This window comes from Anser anser (assembly GCF_964211835.1).
Source record: "Anser anser genome assembly, chromosome: 19".
Lineage (NCBI taxonomy): Eukaryota > Metazoa > Chordata > Aves > Anseriformes > Anatidae > Anser > Anser anser.
In genome coordinates, this window is record NC_139740.1 from 12,111,239 (window position 1) to 12,134,663 (window position 23,425).

At 39.3% G+C, this 23,425-nt stretch overlaps 1 protein-coding gene across 2 annotated transcripts in view; it reads right to left on the minus strand.

Moving 5' to 3' along the window:
• PRKCA (protein kinase C alpha) overlaps positions 1–23,425 on the minus strand; it is a 154,534-nt gene that overhangs the window by 35,724 nt on the left and 95,385 nt on the right. For both annotated transcript variants that reach the window (XM_083804917.1, XM_083804918.1), the window contains exons 6-8: positions 12,483–12,639; positions 12,254–12,388; positions 11,446–11,542 (exon numbers count right to left, since the gene is read on the minus strand). In XM_083804917.1, coding sequence (XP_083661043.1) covers positions 11,446–11,542; positions 12,254–12,388; positions 12,483–12,639 — 389 coding nt within the window. The remainder of the gene's footprint in view (positions 1–11,445; positions 11,543–12,253; positions 12,389–12,482; positions 12,640–23,425) is intronic.

Below are 23,425 nucleotides of genomic sequence, written 5' to 3' on the forward strand. Positions count from 1 at the left end.
TGTCCCACAAAGGATGCTGCGTGATCACTAAAATCGAATTATTTTGCCTAATTCTCCATAGGCACTGCTCATGGTAAGCAGTGCCTCTTCTAACGCCCTGCAGGTTCACAGGCCTGCACTGAGATGGTTTTACTCCGTGACTCAGAGGTTGCCAGCCCTGTGCGTGTCCCCCAGCACATAAATCATGGCAGAGGCAGGCAGAGGGCTGGGAATCACGGATATCACCCGCAGGCAGAGGTGACCTGAGCAGTACCAAGGAGGGCAGAGGCAGAACTCACGCCTACAGCTGCAAGCTCCTAAATATTTTGACTGGGGGAAAATGATCATAGGTGCCAGATAAAGAGACTTGTACAAAGGGCTGTATGAAAAACTTACAGTGAATTTTATCAAATAGCCATTTAATGTGACGGGTTTGGATCTTTACAAATACATATAGACGCAACAATTTGCATCTTTCCATGTCCTTCAGGACTTTTGCTACAGCCAGCTTTTTGCTCTGGCTGCTATTCTGTGTTCTTTACTGACCCCTTGTGGTTCCTACCTCAGAGCAGAAATTATTTTCCCGAGCTCAACATTACGGTCAAGGGAAGTTTACTCAATATATAAGCTACAAGAGAATCCTAAAGGACAATACAACAGCTTATTATTAAATACCATGCAGCATCTTGGCAGTGCTGCTGCTTTGGGGGGTTTATAACCACATGCCTTATTTATTTTCTTTTACTTTTTCAGTGGTGCTGTGTAGAAGTTAAAACTGTATAAAGTACTCGAGTAAGTGACTTCTAATCAGATTTGTCAGGGACAAGATAAAGGTAACCACATCCCCTAGAAAATGCAGACAACAGAGTCAAAAGACTATGGAAAAGGATGCATTTATCCTAAGAATAGGATGCATTTATCCTCAGAATACCAGTTTCAGGGGATATCGCCCTGTACAAGGGACTTCTGGCTGTGAGCAGCCAAATCTAGAGAGGGAAGAGTTTCCAGCTACCCACTTGGCACCGTCAACGTGTTTAATCTGTTTAATAATCCTGTGGCCACCTGAGTCTACTTTGTTTTCTGCCTTTATTGCCAAACACACCATCCGCTGCAACAGAACAGCGTCTAACTAGATGGAATGTAATTAAAGAGGCTGCCTAGGAATAAAATTCAAGAATTCTCTCTGAAATATCCTGTGATAGTGGCAATAAAAACACAAACAGCGAATATAATTATATTGCTGGCTTTCCAGTCAGTACTGGAATAATGAATCCCTAAGTATAAAAAAAAAAAAAAAAAAAAAAGAGTTGCTCTTACATATGCTCCCTCATTTTAAAACTATGCAAATTACTGCTCATTTTCAATAATAAAAAAATAGGGTGTAGAATTTGCTTTAAGCATAAAACTTATTTCAATATGGACAAAAACTAAAGTTCCGTTCTAAAGCAATCTTCAAAGACTTCAGTTCTACCTGATCTGAGTGCAAATCCCTGCACAAAATCCTCAGGGACGAAAAGCTGCAGACAAGCAGTGATTTTAAAACCTGGGGATCCTGTAACCAGGTCGCACTATGTGATTAATTAACACAAACACACACACACAAAATCAAGGTGGTTTCTGCACGATGTTGTGAAAATAAATTAATCTAAATATATACTTTGCTGGGCGAACAAAAGCAGCATAAATGCATGATCCTTACTAGTATCTAATAAACAATTTATAAATAACTAAGCTGTTTGACCTTGCTCACAGCGTTCTCAAATTTTCTATGATCTTTTAAAATCATTTTTGTACATTTTATTTATTTCTAGCTCAGAAGTGTTATATTATCCTCAGGAACACAGCCTTCCTTCTTCATCTGCTCCTGCTGTTTCCTTTCAATTCCAGTCTTGTAAACTTGGGAACATAACCTCCGCAGCAGTCCCACATAAACTGATTATTGACAGAATTATTACCAAAGATATGCTAATGTCAGTGGCGATTAGCTTGCACAATGCAGCATGCAGGGATGCTTCTGAGCTTAGGTTGGTAATGCTAAGTCCCTGGCAGCAGCAAGCTGAATGGGGATTTGGAACAATTCAGAGAGGAAAGACAGACAACAAACAAGAAAGCTAGCTTTTTTTTTTTTTTCATGAAGAAATGGAATTCCCGAGTCTTGTATCACAAGACTGCCAACTTTCTTTGCTGGGATTCATGTTTCTAATTGACGAGGACTGAGCGAGAATTTTGCCTATGAAGCAGCAGTTTGTGAAACTGTTCAGCTCTTTTTTTTTAGGTGCACTCCTAGGATGAAACCAAAAGTGGACCAAGAACTTTTGTCAGTTTAGATCAGTACACTTCAGGGCCTGGGTTTTACACTGGAGTGACACCACAGCGTTAGACATTACTGTATTTATCCCAGCTGCATTTTCTCAGGGTAGCTTTGGCTCTGTCAGTGCAGCTTAAATGGGCTTTGCAATACCCCGCTGCTGAGATTTTTCCATCTACTACTTTTTCTGTCACACTTCCATGTTGAAGGGTTCTCCCCTCAATTATTACAGCTAAATACACTACGATATACTGCATAAAAGTATAGAAAGTTATTTATTTAAATGCTACCTATAAATTGTTCAAACAAAATTGTTTAAAAATATATTTCAACAGAGAAGCTTGAAGCTTCCCTGCATTAAACAAGTTTCATCAATGAAACCAACATGTGATTTTATTTTCAAATACGAGGAGGTGGAAAGGACCGAGGAAGGGTAACTCACCTTCTGAAAAGCTTTTCTGAGATAAAGATACCAGAGAAAGGATGAAGGTTAAGAGAACATAAGTTACTGATTGTATGACAAATACGATGATTACTGCATTAGGAAATATTTGGCAATGATAAATAATCTCTCTTTTTTTTTTCTGGTTCAGTATTAAAATATTTGTTAAAATCATACTTTAGTAATACAAACAACGTTAAAAAAAAGATTTTTAAATTAAGTCTTTTAAACTCTGGGCTATAAAATCTAAACTGCTCTCGATCAACTTAAACTGTAAAAGTATTATCAGAAGATGGCAATGGCTTCAATAACTGCAGGTTCTTAGAACAGTTTACAGTACAGGAGTTTCACATTTTAATTTAAATTGTAACTAAACCCACGTATGAGACTGGAAGTATGATTTGTGTAACTTTTGCCCTAATAAAGCAAGAAAACCTGATGGAGAGACACTACATGCAAATGAAAAGTGCAGATGTGTATATTGTTAATGCTGATATGCGTCGCTTATGGCAGTATTTCAGTGAGATGGCAGTTAGTGAAGGAAGTAAAATGGGAAGAAGTAGCAGGTGGACTAGCATTTCAGGTATCAGAGCATCTGTGCATATGGGTATTATCGCTTACAATATAGTATATCCCAGCTTACATATAGTATGTAGCACATTATATCATGATACATGCATGCTATTTACCATGTAAATTTATCTACTTAAATATCCAGTGAATGTGCGAATTATTTGATCCGTGGAAGTTATTTAAAGTTCCACAAGTGTATTTCAAATTAAAGATGCACCATTTTCCATGAGAAGGTGCCATTCATTTAACCAAGTCCTTCAAAATGAAAGGCACACCGCAACTGCGGAGGTCTGCTGACCCATTTTTGTAAGTCAACTTCTCATCTGGGGACAACTTTGTGGCAAATTATGGAAGATGCATACTTTATTTTTTAAAATTACTGTTTTTCTTTAGAAGAGCTTGAATTAGAGATTAAAAGGAGTGCATCCTTAAAACACTGTGAGAATGAAATTGAATTTAACAAGCTTCAGACACTCATAGAGGCGGCTTTGTGAAGAGAAAGGTGCAGAACGCCGAGGAGAAAACTACCTTGAAGAAGCAGGCATTGACATGACAGTCCTGGGAAAGGCAGGCAAGGAGAAAAACTGCTGCATTAGTAAAGGGCTTGAGAAGCCAAGCGACATCAGTAGCGCAAGTCAACAAATAAGGACACGGCAGCGAGAATACAGAGATGGGCGCACCTGCTGTGCGCAGAAACCTCACGAAAAAGAAACCATGGCATTAATCACCCTGGCAATAAGGAGCACAGTGCAGCAGAGCACAATGAAGTGCAGGTCTTTGTGTCAGCTGCTATTCGATGTTAACTGCAATCTTGTGCATCCATATGCTTCGTGCGTGAGACATTCCTAACGCCCTTAAACCACTGAAATGCATAAAGCTGAATGTACAGATGTGTGAAGTTCGGGCTCCTATCAACAAACACACACCGCAGACAGGGGCCAGCACAAAAATATTTTTTGAGTTTTTGCCTTGTTTTGAGATATGCATTTAAACTGTCTTTATATATGGGATAAAGAAATCCCCGTTACCAATGTAATTTTCTACATTCTTCATCTTAATAACAACACATATAGTGAGAAAAAACTCACAGAGAACTCACCACCTCATAGGAACCAGGACTGAAGAGGAATGTCCTCTGGTTAAGAACGTTCAAATTCTCTACTTTTAAATATGGTGAGTGGATGGGAAACCTCCGGTAACTGCATATGGGAATTCCCCATGCCAAATGGTAGTATGGAACAGATGGAGTCATCTAACAGCATTTCTATACTGCAGCAGCAAACTATTCTCTAATGATTAAATATGCACAATTTAAAAATAGGAACGAGTGCCACAGCCAAAAAAAGCAGCTTCTCTTTTTATATACATAAAGAGTGTGGATTGATGTGCCAGTGATATTTTGGCTGGTCATGATTTCAGTATACTTAGTGCCTGTTTCCTGGAAAGTAAATTTAATCTTTTCTTTTACAGTTTGAAGCATCAGCAATGTTATTTCTCTTTTCCTTGTCACCTTTGCTGAACTGCCTGAAGTTACTATTATTGCCTCAAAATGGGAACACATACAAGTTAGATATGGATATGGCAGAGATCATATCTTTTATTTATTTCAGAAAAACAAAGAGTAAAGTGACTGCAGCATGACAGCTCTGGGGCAAAAGCACAAGCATCCTTCAAAGGCTGAGAAGAAACGTCTTCTTCACAGCCCTTACAGAACTGTGCACAGAAACCAGAAGACAGAAGAATTTAACTCACAAATTAGCAAAATCTGAAGCTCCCCTATGGCCACCTTTTTTTTTTTTTTTGGTATGAAAATATCAGATTTAATTAGGAAGCTCCTTGGGTTCTGAGGAAGCTGCTGAAGCAGTCCCCGGAGCCTCCTGCCGAGGCGCTGGCCACACGGCTGCAGCACTCGTCCGCAGCCCACACCGCTCCGGCATGTCCCGGCTGCTGATGAAAGGAAAAAAAGAAAATGTCCTTTTGACCTAAAACTGTTGTGAACGTCAGAAAAAATGCCAGATTAATGCAGAAAGTACTGGCCCTCTCCTTTCTAATAACACAGCCAGAAGCTGCTTGAAAAAAATGAAACGGAAGGGAGTGGTAGAGATCTAAGAAAGGCAGCATTGCAGCGAAACAAACCGAAATGATTTACCCATGTTCAGAAAGGGAATGATAAATAAATGAGTTTCTTTAGCACTGACTATAACAACACTGAAACTCATCAGAGAGCTCTGAATGTGCCTTGAAGCCTGCAGACATTTCCAAATAGTGTTTAACCCCAGCTGTGCTGCACGGAGAGAGGCCTGACTCCGTAAATGAGCGCTTGCTCTGGGTGCAGCACATCCACACGCCGATCAGGATAGGCTACTTAATCAGGAATTCAAGCCTGCATTTACACTTGCTCAAGGATTAACACACAAGTTTGGTCAAACAGAGCTCTGCCCTGCGTACTGCGGGAGGTTAGTGGCACATAAGAGGCAGAAATATCTCAGCTCCTGCGTCACTGGAGAGGGGCTAGGTATTTATAACCAAGCCTGATGGCCAAGCACCACACTGTCCCTGTTCTCGTAATTAAAATGGTGAGACATTTAAAAAGACATTTTCTTTAGCTTGGTAATAATGGGTATGTTTAGAAGCACTGAGATGTCACCAAAATGTCACTGACTGTAGGCTTCCAGTTTTCAGATACAGTATCTACCCTCATCTGAACTCTTTCCTCTCTCCTTATGTCTCGATCTGCTTATTCTGCAAAAGAAAAGTACAGTTGTAGCCTGTATACAGCATTCCTCATCGATTCTGGCAGCACAAAGCAGCTAAAAAGCAACTCATGATGAGCCCTGAAAAGAGCCGGGACAGCACGGGGTGCCCAGCCCCACAAGTGGGGAACTGCACAGCCAGGCCAGCTCACCGCACCGAGCTGGCAGCAAAAAGCCCATCAGGAATATGGCCAGGAATAAAAGGAGCTGCTCCTGGGTGCTTCCTCTGCTACCTGGATCAAAGCGTAAAGCCAGCACGAGCCCTTTCCCTGGGTACTCTGCCTGACCTTTCTGCCACAGATCGTTTTACGGGCCTGGCCCACAGCATCGTCCGGTGGATGAAAATGGTTCCTGCTTTTCCTCACACTGACCAGAAATTACTTTGCAGAAAAAGTACTTATTGGGATAGCTTTGTCTGATTACTACGGGGTGATTTCATTGTCATTCACTGAATGAAATGGACTGGTACAAAACCAGCAGCCACGAAAAGCCAAGTCCCATGCTTACCCACAGCTCAGAAGCACTGGAGGCGACAGCAGTGAACAGCTCCTCATTTCCAGCACCGTGCACCAAGCACACCCAAAGACCACACGTGAGAGGTGACAGGCACTGGGGGGCAGCCTCAGCGGAGCAGCCACCCACTGCAGGCTGTCCCAGTGTGGGACTGGGAGAGGACAGGGATGTCCCCAGGGAAGTGCCTCCCAGGGTCCACGGGAGCGGCTCCGCGTGGACGCTGCAGCAGGGTCGATACTCTTGGGAATCAAGGGAATGCCGTGCTCTGCTGAAAACCCTCTCACAGCCACGCTAATGGGAACAGATAGAGCAAAATAAAATGTCCAGCATCTTAACGGTAGGCAGGAGGAGGACCGCTATGCATCCTCCCTACGGATGCCTTAAAATGAAGGCTCTGTGAGCAGCAACCTCCTCCCTTCTAACAAATTGCTTGGGTCACTTTAATCACCAAACTCGGGTGGCTCACATCACTTAATGTACCATATACTTGGTAAATATATCCACACGTAAGGATTATAGCTACTCTGTTCTCTTTAATTAAAAAATGAACATTGCTATGAACCACAGCAGCTGTTTTATTTTTAATAACATTTTCCGTGATGGCGATGTGTAAAGAAGGGGACAGACAGAATAATTAACCAGCCTATTATTAAGCCAGGATGATTCTATTATTCTTCTAAGGTGATATTTAAGTATCAAGAAGTGCTTTATTAGGCAGCAAATTACAGGAAACAGGGCTTCAGAAATCAGAAATAACTTCCTACAGGAGAAGTTCAGAATTTACACATTTATTTTCCTCAAATAAAAAAAGGAGCAATGTCAGAAATGGCAAAAATATTTTACTGCTCAAATTGTAATGAGGTATTAAAACTACAGTAAAGCTGCATTATTTCAATATCCTGCTTTTTTTTATTCTAGGATGAGCAAAATGCTGTACGAGGAAAATAAGGATACGACAAATAGTGCTACTGGAGAGCAAAGCCCTGGCAGTTCGGGTTCACGCAGCCACCTGGGACTGGTGCGAGTTGCCTTGGAAACCTCAGCCCGAACAATTACAGAGCAGCCACAATTATTCTGAATATGCCTGTTGAGAATCCAGTTTCGTTTTGAGATGGCCACCAATAATGCCATTGCGGGGAGAAAACTCACAAGCGAAGGTTAAAACCAAATGAAAAACAGTGACAGATTTTATCCTGCCTCCACTTCCTACAGGAGTGTATTTTTATCTCGAAATATTAATAATGATGTATCATCTGTAAATCACTGAAGACAGATTTGATCATACTGCTGAGTGAACACATAGTTGATTCATAACTTTTAGAGATAGGTGAGATCCAGAAATATGTAGATTTAATAAAACTGGATGTATAGAAAATAGTGCACCTATGCAGAGCATACCTCAACTTCCATGTACTGCACAACCTCATCTAGGAATACATAGACAGTATATAAAAAGAAAATCCTCATAGCAGTAACTAAAAATACTTAGTGAGGTCACTGCATGACTCCATTAACGAAACCCTCGTCGTCCTCACCTCCTCCTTCCCAAACTTGGCCCATTTGCTGGGCAGAATCCCAAACTACTGGGCACAGGTCGGGTGCTCGTTTTTCAGCTGCTTTAGATCTGGCAGAATGGGTCACACACAGACTTTTTCTAATAACAAAATACATTTTACTGTTCAAATTACAAATGCACGTGAATAGAACGTTTTGATTTTTTTTTTTGATTTTTTTTGGAGTATTATTATCAATCCTGCATAGCTGTTGTATGGTAGACTTGCACTGATAAATGACTTCTGTGTCAGGAGGTCCGGTAAGTAAAGCAGCATACTGATGAGATTTGGGTGACTTCAGTAAGAAGTCTGGGTTGTTAAAATGGAGCCAGAAGGCTGTGATAGGATAGTGTAAACAGCTGAAATCAATCTGAGCCCGAGGCCACATCTTAACCATCTTTGTGGAACTAAAGACACGGACAGACATTAAAAAAATTGTCATTGATTTAAATGGGACGTAGCTCCTAAGAGCTTGTGGAGGTTCTACTAAGCATATTGCTAAAGCTCAGACTTAAGGGCAAAGTCGGTTTTAAGATTGTTTTAAGACTTAATAATAATTTTGAAAAGAACCTGAAAATATTTTATCTTCCTTAATATAAGCTAATGAAATTCTCATCCTGAAGTTTCTCTATTCTTGTTCTTCTTTATTTCTTAGGTTTGTTAGCACTCTTTACTCTGAAGACTACCATTATTCATTTTAAATATTTTGTATTATTAATCCAATACTACTGTAGAAATAGTTGTAATTTTGTTCTCAAAATTAAACGAATGTCGCTTGGCTATCAATCACACTGTCACACTCTGAAAAGCAGAACCAAGAACCACAAATTGAGAGTTGGATTAGCAAGCACTCTGAAATTATTCTTTTCTATAAACTGATAAACATGAAGATAGCTCGGTATGACCTCTCTTGGTCTATCCATATTTTTAACCCTCCTGCCAACACCCCCACCTGGTAACATGGCTGTCAAGAGACTTCCTGTAAGGGTTCAAAGCTGATTTCAGAACAGTGGAAATATTTATTTAGAAGATGCTGTTGACTCACAAATAACACTTCTCAGTGCTCTCTACTTGTTCCTTAGCATAGGGTACCTAAAATAAAATGACTTTGTAAGCCAAGATCTAAATGATAAGAAACATAATGTAAAAGATGATCAGAGCCAGCACTACTTATGTACCGTATCAGAATAGCTAATAAGTTAAATACCACCATTCAGACATCTGTGCTGTTACTTTTTATATGTCATGACAGTAATTTCCCCTTGAAACCAACTAAGAACATTACTGAGAAGGTGCTGCTTTCCTCTGTTCCTTCTCACAATGGTAGACTTCAAGCGGTTGAACCCAAATTCTTTTACTGTGTAATACTTTGTTATACTAGCCTTGGTCCAGTTATAATCACACATTTTGTCTGGCTACAAATATTCACATATAGCAGCACTAGGTTTCATAATGTTCGTTATGCGAATCAGTACCAATATTGCAGAGACACTGTGTTCACTGAAAACCTATTCCCTTTCCCTGAGCAATTTGGACCACTAAGATGGTGTCAACCTTGCTACCTGCAGAACAGGCAGAGCCTCGAGTGCACAGTGTGGAAGCTGAACTAACTAGACTTTGAGACAGACTAATTATTTCTGAGACAGAGCTGACCCTATGTGAAGCTGCGGTTTCTCAGACCCAGTCCAGGAGCTTTACGCAATGCAGCCTCCCAGGATTTCTACACCACTTAGTCGCAGGACATAGATAAACCCTGACTACTCATTCTGCATTTACAGTAGGCTCTAGAAAAAAAAAAAACACAAAAAAACCCTAAGAGATTATAAATTCAGTATGCAAACATACCACATGTAATTACTGACATTTTAAAACAGACATTTTTTGTGACTTGTATTTTTGTGCTGTCTCTGTCCTGAGAAAAAAAATAGGTAATTTCCATAGCTCTACCACTAAAATACACGTCCACCCAATTCCAGACTCCGTATATTGCACAGAGACATGTAAGGGGTGAAAAGAATTACTTTTGAAGTTATTCTTTCTAGGGAGGATAAAAGGTAAATATGATCTTGAATAGAAAATGACCTAGTGCAGTGAAATAAAATCACACTGGTCAGATCACAATTGTAAAGAAAGGAAAATGAAATGGAGATTAAAGTACTTCTCAAATGTAAAACAAAAATCATAGTTCATGCTGCAGACAAAAGTATGGTAGCTGATCCAAATGTGTTCAGAAGAAATTGAAGCACCTTTTCTTTTTCTTTCTTGAAAGTTGAACATATGCCGTTTTTCCTCACTTTCTTGGGTTAACCCATCTTTTATAATAACAATGTAGAATTCTGCCTGATGGTGAACATAAAAAATTGCCATTTCAGGTTGAAAGAAACAGCCTTAAGCGTTTGTTAAGCATAACAGGTACATTAATTACTTTTTGGATAAACTGCTAGACTAAAGTTGTAAATGTTCAACTAGAAAAAAGAAATCGGTATTTATTGGAATATTTGAATTCATTATTGCATATGCAACTGGAAAGAGTACTCGGATCAGCTGAATCCAGTACAACCATTGCCAAAACACCTCCATGCCCAAACCATTCTTGTTGCTGGGTTTAATGGACAGCAAGTATTTTGCCGTAATACCACTGCAGTTGTCAGAAGAGGCTGGCTAAGTCTGTTCATTAAGAAACGACTCCTTTGCAAGGCACGGTGAGACCACGCCTGTGACTACCAACCACTCCAACGTGCACTGCAGAGGGCTGGAGGACTGCCGAAAATACTGTTTTTCTTCAGTGGTTCTTTTCTGTACATAACCGGCAATACCACTCCTCCTGAAACTTCCATACCCACATGAGAGAGATCAGAACTTCAGCTGACAGCCTTCTACAGAGACTTTAAAGCTCCAGTTAGTCAGCAGTTGTAACTGTTTTCTCTTAAAAAAATATTCAGTGTGAAACATTTTAGGTAATAAAATGCTGCTGTTTCTGAGACCTTTGTTTTTCAAATTATTAAGGATACTGGCAATAATCGCTTTTGCAGATTTTGGAGTAAGCATTAAAAGACACACTGAAATCATTACACATTCCTGACAAGAAATATTTTACAATACCAATTTATAAGTGTCGTAACAGAGAAGAACTGTCAGATAAATGATGCTACTGTTGAATTATCCCCTTGCCCCAATCTTCAAGAAACCCAAAGGTACATACTGCTGACATAAGCAACAAAAATAATAACACTATATAACTTTGAACAGTTTTTTTTTTTTTTTGTGGTAATAAGGTGAAAACTGTATGCAAAATACAGTTGCATATTTATGCTTAATCCTCACCTCAAACTTCTGTCGAAGCTCTGCATTTCCATCTTCATCAGCATCTGGAATTGGAACATTATAATATTCACCTTCTTCTTGATTCAGCAACTTGTACCTGTAAAATATTTGAGTAAAGAAAATATCGTTACATTTTTATTTATTCCTTTTGGATTTAAAATCTGATTTAGGTGTTTGTACCAATGTCACTTGTATGTAAAGAACTGTTTGCCAAGTTCTAAAGCAAACAGAGAAACAGAGTATATTTCACCTAGCTTATATCTTTAATCACAAACTATCTGTCAAGGCACTGTAATGTACAAGGATTTCATTCCAATCATCCTGTAATATAGTGGAAAAATCAACCTTGAAGAACCTTTTCTCCAGTGCTTCTAAGGCCCTAAACAATTCTCTTCAACGAGACATACTTTTTGAGAAGGTTTGATAAGTTCTATGCATGGTTTGGTAGGTAAGAAGATGGCATTTTATAAAATCAGTTCCCATGTACTTTGAACTTGTGGAGCTATATATATAACTGATATGCTTCATAATGAATATATCATATTTGTGATAAAAATAAAACACATATCACAAGACCATGTACACAGAATTGAGTTTGCAGCAACTCCTGGCTCCAGCAGAAGCTTCATGAACATGACAAAAGAAAAGAATTCCTTTAATTATCCTTCTTTGTTATACATAGCCTATGTTTCCCGGTTTTGGACACATTTTCAGTGATCTCATAGCATGAGATACAGTGAAAAGCCACAAAAAATGTAATTATACTGAAGAAAAATACTATTTCAAAAGTCTCTCCAGAAACTCTTACCATCCGCTGGCTGGCATTTTCATAAGCTCTGACACCCCAAATGAAAGAGATCCCATAAAATCATTTCTGGTTGTTCGATCCCAGTCCCAGACCTCTACGGATAACCGTCGATCTTTGTCTGTAGGTTTTAATTTACTAAAAAGAAGCAGAGAAGAAGCATTTTCAATGCAAAATTCAAATAAATGATTCAATACTTAAAAGGTATTGTATTAAAAGGGGTTAAACTTACAACGTGAATGACTCATTCCAGTGTGGATTCAGAGTAGAACGAATGGTTTTTGTTTTTTGTTTACTTTCATTCTTGGGATCAGGGATAAGTTTCAGTTTAACATAAGGATCTGAAAGTCCATTTGGATCCATGGGAATTAGGTTTTTTGCTTCTCGCACTGTCAATATAAAACAGCCAGCTGATTTGCATGGGATTACAAATCACCATTAACAAAGTAGTAACAAAGTAGTAACCAGAGGAAAGAAACATGTTGAAAGATAAAACAAATAAGATGCAAAACCCACTTGTCAGACTTGGCATGGAAGAAACTAGTTGTTGTAAAGTAAGGTTGCACTTGGTGATATTTATAAGGATGGTAGAGAGAAGTGACAGGAGATGAAAGGAATTCCCAAATGGCGTGCAGCTCCTGGGCACCTCTTTTCTGCAATGGAATGATTAAATGTCCAAATCCATCTTTCTAGAGTTTTAAGCCAGAAGCGTTTCTTTACGCTTTGATTTACTGATCAATCTTAGGTTATACAGCTACAGGACTATCAGCCAAATACTCTACAAGTGATTGTCGGATCCCAACAGATTTCAAAGGACAGGTTGTTTTATACAATCTATCACTGGAAGCTATCGATACCAGACTTCCCTCAGATTCATTGCTCATTACTTGTCAGCTGGAATCACTGTGAGCATCGCCACGACAGCACACAAAGTAAAAACACAGAAAAGAGGAATTTAACTTTGGCTTCACCAAAATATTAACGTAGCTTCTATTTTCACAACGCCAAAATAAAGCACAAAAGGAGTTAAAGAATCTCACGTGGCTACTGATCCTGAGACAAGAATGGCCAACAACCCGCCTGGGGTGGCATTCCCCACCAGGCCGCATCCCTACGCGGAACAAGGAACTGAGGCAGTGGTGGCTTATGACCACATTTATTGGGGGTCTCGGTAACTTTTGGGGTTTAGTCTGGCTGGAGTTACAGCAACAGCTGTGGAGCTTTGTTAGGTAGCTCAGAAGTCACTGCAGAGGCGTGGAGTATTTCCATGGATAAGCAGACAGCACTTCCCTCCCTCCTGCAGGGGACCGGCCTAACGCCCGGTAACATTTACACGGCACGTAAGGCTTTATTGTGTGTCAATGGCATTCAGCCATCAGCTTCTGCTGAACTTCAGAGAAGATTGAATTTCACTCGTGTTGGGAAAAAGTCCCACCCAAACCGGTCAGGCTGCAACGAACCACAGCTAAGAGGGATCGAGTTATCGAGTTGGAGATGAGAAATTCAGAGCCTGTGACTGGGCATCTCAATATCTACTGGGGCAGCAGAGAGCAGGAAACGGCTTTCATCTAGGGATTCCTTTGTGAGATTCCTATTTTAAGATCAAAATTGTTCCTGGAAGGAAAATCTCAAGCAGCTTTGAGAGTGACACAGTTCCTAAGGTATGAAGAAAGGCCAGCAATTAAGAGTGAGTCACTAGAGAGATTATCCTGGATTGACAGTGCACACAGCTACTGCTTTCACAGTGTCAGCATCTGCAAGATTTTTTTAATTTCATCCACCTAACTGAAGAAAAGAAATCTAAAAGGAAAATTAGGAAAGATCAACCCTGAAGTCACCTAATACTACTTGATGGAGAACGTTTCTCACAAAAATTTGAACTTTAGCATCACTTAAGAACTCAATCGGAACTAATGCAAAAAAAAAAAAAGGATATATATGTATGATATATAAATATAAAAATCAGGATCTTTGGTAACAGACAGTTTCTATTGGCTCAAGGCACCCTTCTCCTTTCCCCCCCAGTCTGAATGGCATTTTCACATTATAAGCACAAATTATAGAAATCTCCAGGATTTCCGGCAGTTATTTCCTAGCATGGAGTCTGAAAGGCATCCAAGCAACGCAGACATTCTATAGTGCATTGTTTACTCTCATTAGGTATAGAATAATGAAGGGGGCAGTTTTTGGACAACAGTCAAATGACGTATCAACCAGCTGAAGCACATCTTATCAAAATGCCCTTTGCCCTCCCTTTAAAAATAAAGGCATGGTTGTGTTGGACTGGCAACTGCCCGGCTGCTGCTGAAAGACAGAAAAAAAAGGACAATGAAGCAGAGGACAGATATTACTGTGCTTTACTTCAGGACAGTGAGAGGAGGGATTGTGAAGCGTTGACAACACCCTTGCTATAACAGAGTGGGTTCTGCTCCATCCCCTATACAACACCTCATCTATTTGCTGGTTGCATGCACCTAGCTCTGGGCTGACATTTTTCTTTTACACAGTGGTGAGAGTGGTAGTGCTCAGAATGACCGCGTTCTTCCAAATGACACAGCCGCTAAGTCATCTTTTAGTGCAAATATACTACTCACTATTTAATTTAGGGTGTGGAGGGAAAAGTCTTGGAGGAAAAAAAGGCTGCTGCCATGGAAAATGCATAATTTCAAACAACTTGAACAGCGCTGTTTCTTTAATGAGAGAGTTAGGTGTGGTAGAAAAAGTTGGAAGAGGAAATAACAAGTATAACTGGTACCTTTCTGGTAGGAATATCCAAAATACTTGTAGAAAGAAGCTCTTTCTAAAAGAACTACTTATTTGGAACATACTAGTTTGAGTGCATTTGTCAGGATAATTCTCATGCAGAACAGATATCCTGATGTAAATTAATTATTGAAATTAGATCATGTCTGGAAAGGAATTGCATTAACTTGAACCAACATTTGATAATGATTAAGTTATTTTTCTTAAGTTTGTGCTTTTAAAATGAGAGAAAGAAAATGCTTATTGGCTAAAATTTTAAAATCAAATGAAGTAACATTGACTAACTACATTTCCCAAATAATTGTACCAGAAAAAATATATCGTATTTCAGAAGAACAGAACAGAAGAAAGCATATTTCTTGCAGAGCATTTCATTTGCCATTCTTCACAATCCCTATACCAAGCTGAAAGGAGCTTGCACCAAGGAAAACGATAGCTTTTGATATAGAGAAGAGCCTCCACTCTCATAAGTCTACACGCTCATGAACTCTGCGTTTGCCTTTTGAAGGTTTCCCCACCCAAAATTAGGCTAGAAAAAAATTTCTGTTTTCAATCCTTGAAAAAGATTCAAGGATTATTAAATATTATATATTAAAATTTAGCATAATAAAAGTGATCTTCAAATTATTCTGAGGAAATAACATCAAGATTAAATAACTTAGTTAAATATTTTCAATCCCCAAAGGGCTAAACATCACAAAGTGAGGGAAGGATGAAGTGGCAGACTTCCACACAAACTGCTGTCCTTCCCATCCTGTATTCTTGTTCGTTTGTACTGTGCAATGCCCTTACGGCTGCCCTGCCAGGTTCGGCACATGAGCTATTACTTCAAAATCCACTTTTTGATTTTTGTTTCTATACTGCAACTTGCTGTAAGTGAGGAGAGGCATTGCCTACGTGTCCTACAGCTTCCCAGAAATATACACAGGGAAGTTTTTTTTCCTTTACTAAATTTCCTTTAACAAAAAAGACTTGATTTTAGCATGGTGTCTTCAGTGTAATCTTTTGCATTTAAATTCTGTGTGGGGAGGCTCAGTGTGAGCCCAAGCAGGCTATTCAGAAATTGGCTGTGTGGATGCACAGCCATTCTCCGAGGCTCAGCCATGGAGGGCTCCCTGCAGAAAGCCATCGCTGATCAGCCTTCGCACATGCTGCTGAGCCTCGAAAACACCACTGAGAGCAGGAGGACCTGGCAGCATGTGTACGGATACTTTCTTTTTGCAGGAAACACAGAATAAGAAAAAAGCCCTCAAAACACACAAAAAAAGAGAACCTCAAAGATGAACTAGTACGGAAAGATGCAACATATACTAAATACAGGCTGCTAAAGTCATTATCTCACTCCTTATCTGGCCCATTTGTATTTTTGTCCGTATAATTAGTACCCTTAGACGTCTTTCTTCACTCCTTTTCTTGAGGAAACAGCATGATGATACTTGTGCCAAACTGTGTTTATAAAGAACTAATGTCTTAGTGGCCCACCTCTTTGAGAGCATCCTATTTTTACCGAGACAGGTCAGCTTTCTACTAGGGGGCTGACAAGAAGAGGTTTGCCCTCCCCATCATAGGCACTCTCTCTTGCGTGTGGTGGAAACAGAGTAAGTTAAATGAAAAAGAACTCCAAGAAAACAGATCAACTCACTAAGGCTGAATTCTGCTATCGCTGTAATGATAGCAAGCAATTTCTCATTGCTTTGTAATTATTAGTTAATTAAACTCAGCACTGTGATAGAGACGTTGTTCCAATTTCCAGTTGGTTCAAGTCAGGTGCAGTGCTGCATCACTTGAGGAACTTGGACAGAAACCTAGAATAGCACTTTGCCAGCTTTATGACATAAATATTAAGTATGATAACTATGTCTGTATGCTGCAAAGTAGCTGGTATGAGTTAAATCTCGTAACGTTTTGTCCAGATTAAACTCGTAACAGGGACCGAGAACACACAGACAATCAGGGAGCGAAGAGAAGCATGTACTGAAGTTCCTAACACATCTAAATTTGCCCATATTTCTTTTTAGAAACTAGAAATAGTTGTCACTGTGCCATAAGGAAAAGGTACCATTTTCCTCCTTATTCATAATTAAGAGACCACAAGTGTTTAGTCAGCAGAAAACATGGAATATTTGATGACTCTTCTATTCGATTACGTGTCACTGGTATTACGGTAGTATCCAGAAGCCGAGCCTAAAACCGGGACGCCCACCTTTCCAGGAATAGTATAAAGACAGAAGCAAACACAGAGCTGGTTCTTAGGTACTCATACTTTTAATAAATATCTAAATACGACAGAGTGGGCTGGCAGAGAACTGACACTTTATGTAAAGAGAAGAAATTCAGGCAGAACTTTGAGGAATTTAGGGTGCAGATGACAAAACTTGAACTTTTTTATAGAACATATGGGTCAAACATTGCAAATGATACGCAGTTATGGATTTATAACTTCCTGTGGTATCAGCAGATAAGTTTAGTTACAGGAATGAGAATATAAATGTTTCTGTCCCTAAAAGAAATGAGAATTACTTGCAGCACGAGTTCACTCGGTTCCTTTTCAAGTGAGTCACAGTTACCTTTTTCCTGTATTTTCAAATATTGATAACAAAACAGCTTACTAATCACAGCAACCATTTCTTGCTGATCTTTTACTCCCTACAGGCAGCTTAGAGGAGCAGAAATTTCCCAACTGGACGCAAATATTCCATGAAGTAGGTGCTTTTAAAAGAGGCTTATTTAAGTCTCAAACGGGCTTGCCTGGCAAGCTATCTAGCAAAGTGCGAGAAAAGGGAGAACACTGTTAGCTCAAAGTTTCTGTCTTCCCACAACAAAGCATTAGTAAATTATTTCATAATTCTCATTACCTCCAGAAAAAGCATCTGCTACATTCTCCAGTGATGTGTTCAGAGCACAGATGAATTAGGTGAGAGGCAGAGGACCCTGTACTCCCAGCCAAGGAACTTTCTCCCTTGCATCTTACCACATTCTCTTTTTAATCACAGTTTAAAAGATTTGCCTTTTATCAAAAATAGTTTTTCTTTCAAGCTGTGTACTTATACTCTCTGTATGCAAAATCCAAAGCTGTCTCCAGAACCGCTCAGCTTTTATTCAAGATTTTTTAATATGGTTTTATTGAAACTATCACTGAATGCTTGCTTTCTGGAGCTGGTTGTGACTCACATGTACAACTGGCTCCCCTAAAAATCCTGCTTTTCAGACAATTTCAAAATCCATACAGTGCTTGGTGACTACAAGGGCTTCTTGATATGTGACTTCTCTATTCCGTAACTATTCCCCTGCCTAACTAAATTTTCTTTTAATATCCCTCCTGAGACCAGTGCCTGCTCATTACACCCAATTTCCCGAATCCTGATAGATGGCAACATGATGAATGGAGGCTATGGGAACACCGCGCTTCACAGGTGATTTACACACAAGAAATGGACGAGTGATTAATTTCCTTCCTACAACAACATGAAAAATGAACTAGAGCTTCATGGTGCTTTATTCCTCTGTCTTTTATTACGACAGTCTCTCCCACTAATAAAAAATGTACCATCAACTCTAATGCTACTTAATAAGTACTTGTGCCTGCAGTAGGTTCTCCAGTTTCAGTTTCAACTGCAAGTCTCACAGCAGCAACTGCATTTTATTTTTAAAATGATTGCCTATATAAAAAATATTTTCATAGAAAATACCTGGTACTGAGAAGGATAACTACTTAATAAATCATAAGCCTTAACACAAAAATTGACTCTTGCTGTATCAAACTGTCTGAAAAGGGGTTGAATTTATATTCCTATCTGTTTACATTCTTATACAAATCTGTAGCATTTTTTTTTTTTTCTATGCAGGCAGATGGACATCTATGAAAAACTAATGCTTCTTTTAAATACTGTGCATTGCCTATTCTTTTATGGTAAAGAAAATTTATTGAATGAAATGGGAAGTATTCGTTTGCTACCCGGTCTGGCATTTCTAAAGGCACAGCCCTCTTTTTACCGAGCACAGCAACCCTGCAGATTCTGGGAAAGCCAGAAAAAAAATGATGATATTAGCAAGATAAAACATGCAATTCATATTTGAGATATTAAAAAGCCTCCCACGTGCAAGTAATTATTTGGGATCGCTTTTATAGGTACTTCATACTAACAGCTGGTCATATTGCCAGAATATTCCTATATGTTCCCCTTTTAAAGTCAGTTGCACAATATTATGAAATTGATGATAACAAAGAAATATACTAGTACTGACCTAGGCAAACATAAATGAAATTATTAGAGTGCGTGTGGAGGGATCTTTTAAGGAAGCAATTTATGAGTATCTCAAAATTTGCCAAATTTTTCCGTCCGTCGCTCTAGCTCCTTCGGGCAGAGGCTGCTCACCCAGCTCCCCACAGCATGCAGCGTGACAAAGCATTAATATGCGGTACCATAGGGTGGCTCAGCAGAAGGCATTCATAAATAATTTGAAAAATGTACAGCGGGGAGTAGAGAACTCCTGGGGAGGTTATTGTTGGAGAGCCTGCTCCGTGCTCCCAGCCCCTGCGGAAATCACGCCCAGGTTTCCTCCTCTTTTAAATAACAGAAGCATCACGGAAGAATAAAAACACGTTCACAGTATCCTTTCCATTAAGAAAAATACACTTAAAAACCCGAAAGCTCTGGGCTGTGTGTTTTAATACCGTTTATGTAAGAGGAGGGTGCATTGGATGACAAGGAGTCACCACCAGCCTGCCTCCAGCCGCGCGCCCGTGTCAGGAGGGCAGATCTTTGTTGGCAGCTGCTGTCAGATCCAGCTCCTGGCAGCTGACAGGTCGCAGTCTGGGATCCCAACAATGTGGCAGCTTTTTATATGTCACTGCACCAGATGGGGTGATTTTCTCACAAAGGTTATTGTTTGCTCACTAAAAAAATAATTCAAAAATAAAATAAAAATAAGAACCGTGACTCAACCACCTACGAAAGCACTCAGAAGCCCCCCAAATTATACGATGGGTCGACAAGTAAATGTAAGAGTGACAAAACTTCCAACACACACCAGGAGGAAGACATTTCAGTGAAAAAAAAAAAAATTAAGACTGGCAAAAACTGCTTTATTATGCTTAAAAGCAAAAACCCATCAGTCCAACCTATCAAAGGGTCACAAATTCAGCGATTTCCACAAAAAAACACCAATTCAATATTCTATGAGTTCCTTAGACAAGAGAATTACCGAGCTGATTTACTCCAAGTGCAATAAATTATCAGTATCCAATGCAACTATCAAGGTAGTAGATATAAAATAAACTATTTGTATTTAAAAACTGCAACACAAATGAGCACTGGAAATGGCACTGACTAGCACTGGGGAGATGGTGAGGTTTTGGCAGAGTATAACACTACAAAATTCCTACTAATTTAGGAAAAAGCATCGCAGTCTCTAGCACACACACAGAAAAGACTGTGGCTACCTTTAAGTACTGACGCTGAAGATCCAAAGTACGCACTGAAGTACCCAGGAATGAAATATATTTACGTATAGGACTGAATCATTCCCATGATTAGTTCAATTCAAAACGGGTCAAAATGCTTATATATTTTAGATGGTCTGACCGAGCCACTGGCCAGCTGCATCTGGCCTCTTTCCCAGTATTCACTGGGGAAATAAAAAACAATATTATTTACAAGATTTTATTGGGAAAACAATTAGTAACCAAGCATGTACCGTGGCCATTTTTTGGAAAGAAAAGCGACTACACCTACAAAACCCTCAAAGCTGTGAGGCAGAAGCAAACACAACCTGCCAAGCACTGAGCAGTGCCCCCCAAGTGAGCGGTTCCTGCCGTCATTCAGCGTGTGGCACCCCCAGTAAGAGGTTTCCTTTCCTTCCCTTCCCTTAGTATGGGCTTAGTATATAAATATATATATATATATGCATATTATTATTTATTTATTAATTTTAAAGTGCTTACTTTCAAAGAAACTCATTTTTATTTAAAGAAATTTTCAGAAGCCTTGGAAGTGCTGACAAGCCCCAGCCATACGAACATAACAGCACCATAGCTGTCTCATGCAGAACAAGGTTGTAATAAACATTTTTCTTGTAGTCCAGAAACCCACTTGAATGTTGGATGGAAATGTTTAATCTGTAAACACACAAATAGCAGCCTTTGCCAAGTGCACTCACATCAAAAAGAGCTGAGGAAGAGCATCTACAGAACATCTGTAACAACTTTACCATATCCGTATCTCAGAGAAGACCTTTTCAACTAAAATTCTGATGTAAAAATAAACCTACTTGTATAATTGTTCTACAGCACCTTGGTACCACAAAGACTTGTAGAACCCTTTTGTCCCTAAAAGGGCTATAAATCTGCTGAATCATCACAAAAGAAACATTATTTGTCTGATAATGTACATTGTCAGAAATTGTAGGTCATATTTAAGAACCTTGCTGCAAAATGGCCTAGAGCTATGCAAATATATTATTTTTTTTTTCACTTGGATGATTTTCAAATTAGTTCTCTCTCCTGGTACAATTACTTTCAGAACCCGCATCTCCCTCTCTGAAATGCTTCACTACTCAGTGAAAGCACCTTTCTCCTAATGACAGCATCTTGGACAAATTTACCCCTCCTACGCCGGCAGGAAGCTATTTGAAAAGTTAGCTACAATTAAGTATCACTTGGGATCTGTTCTAGTCCTTTCTAACTAAATTTCATCATACCTCTCCCTTTCAGTGCATTTTACAAGGTTTGACAGGAGAATCTGGAGGCATTCAGATGCAGAGATAACAAAAGCATGAACGAATGATGACAGAAGGGAAGTTTGCTGCTTGTGTAAGATGTGAAAATCCAGCGTGGTGGCCTGATTTCCTTTATGCTGCCTACAAGGGCTATGGTAGCTTTTGTGATTCATTCCCCATGTAAGAAGTGCAGAGGTAGAAGGAACACCCTTCTGGTGCAGAAGATAATAGAAGGAAAGAAAAGAAAATAGTTCAGCTGGGAGGACCTGCAAATGTCATTGAGCCCAACTGCCTGACCACTTCGGGGCTAATCAAAAGTTAGGCTCTAGCCTTTCAACTGAGCAATGCTGAGGCAATATAACAACCCTCAGCATCCCCAGGTTGCTGACAACCCCATCAAAAAGCAAAAGCAGAAGTGGAGATGTCAGCGAAATGTCCTACTTTGTCCTGCTGTAACTTCACCCTCGAATTTGATTCCCTTTTGCAACACCAAGCAGATGCTGATAGCAGCACCTGGTTCCTGCTTCGTTGTGTGGACACTCGATTCCGTTTTGTGCAGTACCAGTTTTAAAGCTGTATTAGTGTTCGTGTAATATGCATGAAGATGTATTAAGATGTGTTGTTGTTTTCGTCATTAAAGCAGTGTTGGTCACCTGTGACGACACATGAACCCATCCCTCTCCTGAAGTAAAAGAGTTTTGATAACTTTATGTTTTATGACCATCTTATACTTGGTTTCGTACGTTATATCATCCTTTGTTTTTAATTACTACAGCATGATTCTGTAATTTCTTAAAGTTCTGAGCAACAAAAAAATACTACTTCCTTTAACAATTTAGATTTAAGAGACTTGCCTCTACCTAAGAAAAAATACAACTAAAATTTTCTGTTATTCCTTCCTGTATGTCAATTTTGTCTATCCTAATTCCCACCCTGTGTTTTCCCTTTGAGTAAATTATTGTAATCTGATTGGCAAAAAACATTTTTGCATATTTCTGTCCAACAGAAAGGAAAAATCAACACTAAAGTTCACTACCAGCTTTGCACTTCAGATATCAGATACTAATTATCAGTTGACCCCAGTTAAAACAGAAAGCACACACAGAGCAAACAAAACATGTGCTGTAAATACAAATTCTTAAGTGGATCCTGAGCGATAAACTCTGCTCTCTGATACGGCACAAGGAAGTTCTGCCGGAGCTAAACAACACATTCATTCTGGGGGCACAAAATGGTCCTTCAACTTGAAAAATATGTTTTCCATATTTTTTTCCTGCAACTTCAGACTTGGAATGAGTTGTGGGGGTGTGGATCCAAAGCTTACTGATAAATTCTGGAAGAAGCATTTCCAAGGAAACGAACTGCCACCCTCTCCTTCCTTCCTTTCTCTCCCTCCTTCCCATCTTGGGAACATTAACCTTACAGAATCTGATCTTTTAAAAATTATTATTTTATAATACACTGGGAGTAATATTCGGGATTGAATCCAAGTTCCTTTGTTTATTAAATACTCTGAAATGCAGGAAATAACTCCTTAGCTGATGGAAGTTCAGAGTATTTCTTGTGTTCTGAAGATGATGGCTAGCTTACTGACCAGTTAGATATCCCTGTGCTGTTTCCTAGAAGGAAAATTGATATTATCATGTTTTTCTAATGAATATTCCTGAACTTTAAAGCTATTACTTTCTTTCATTT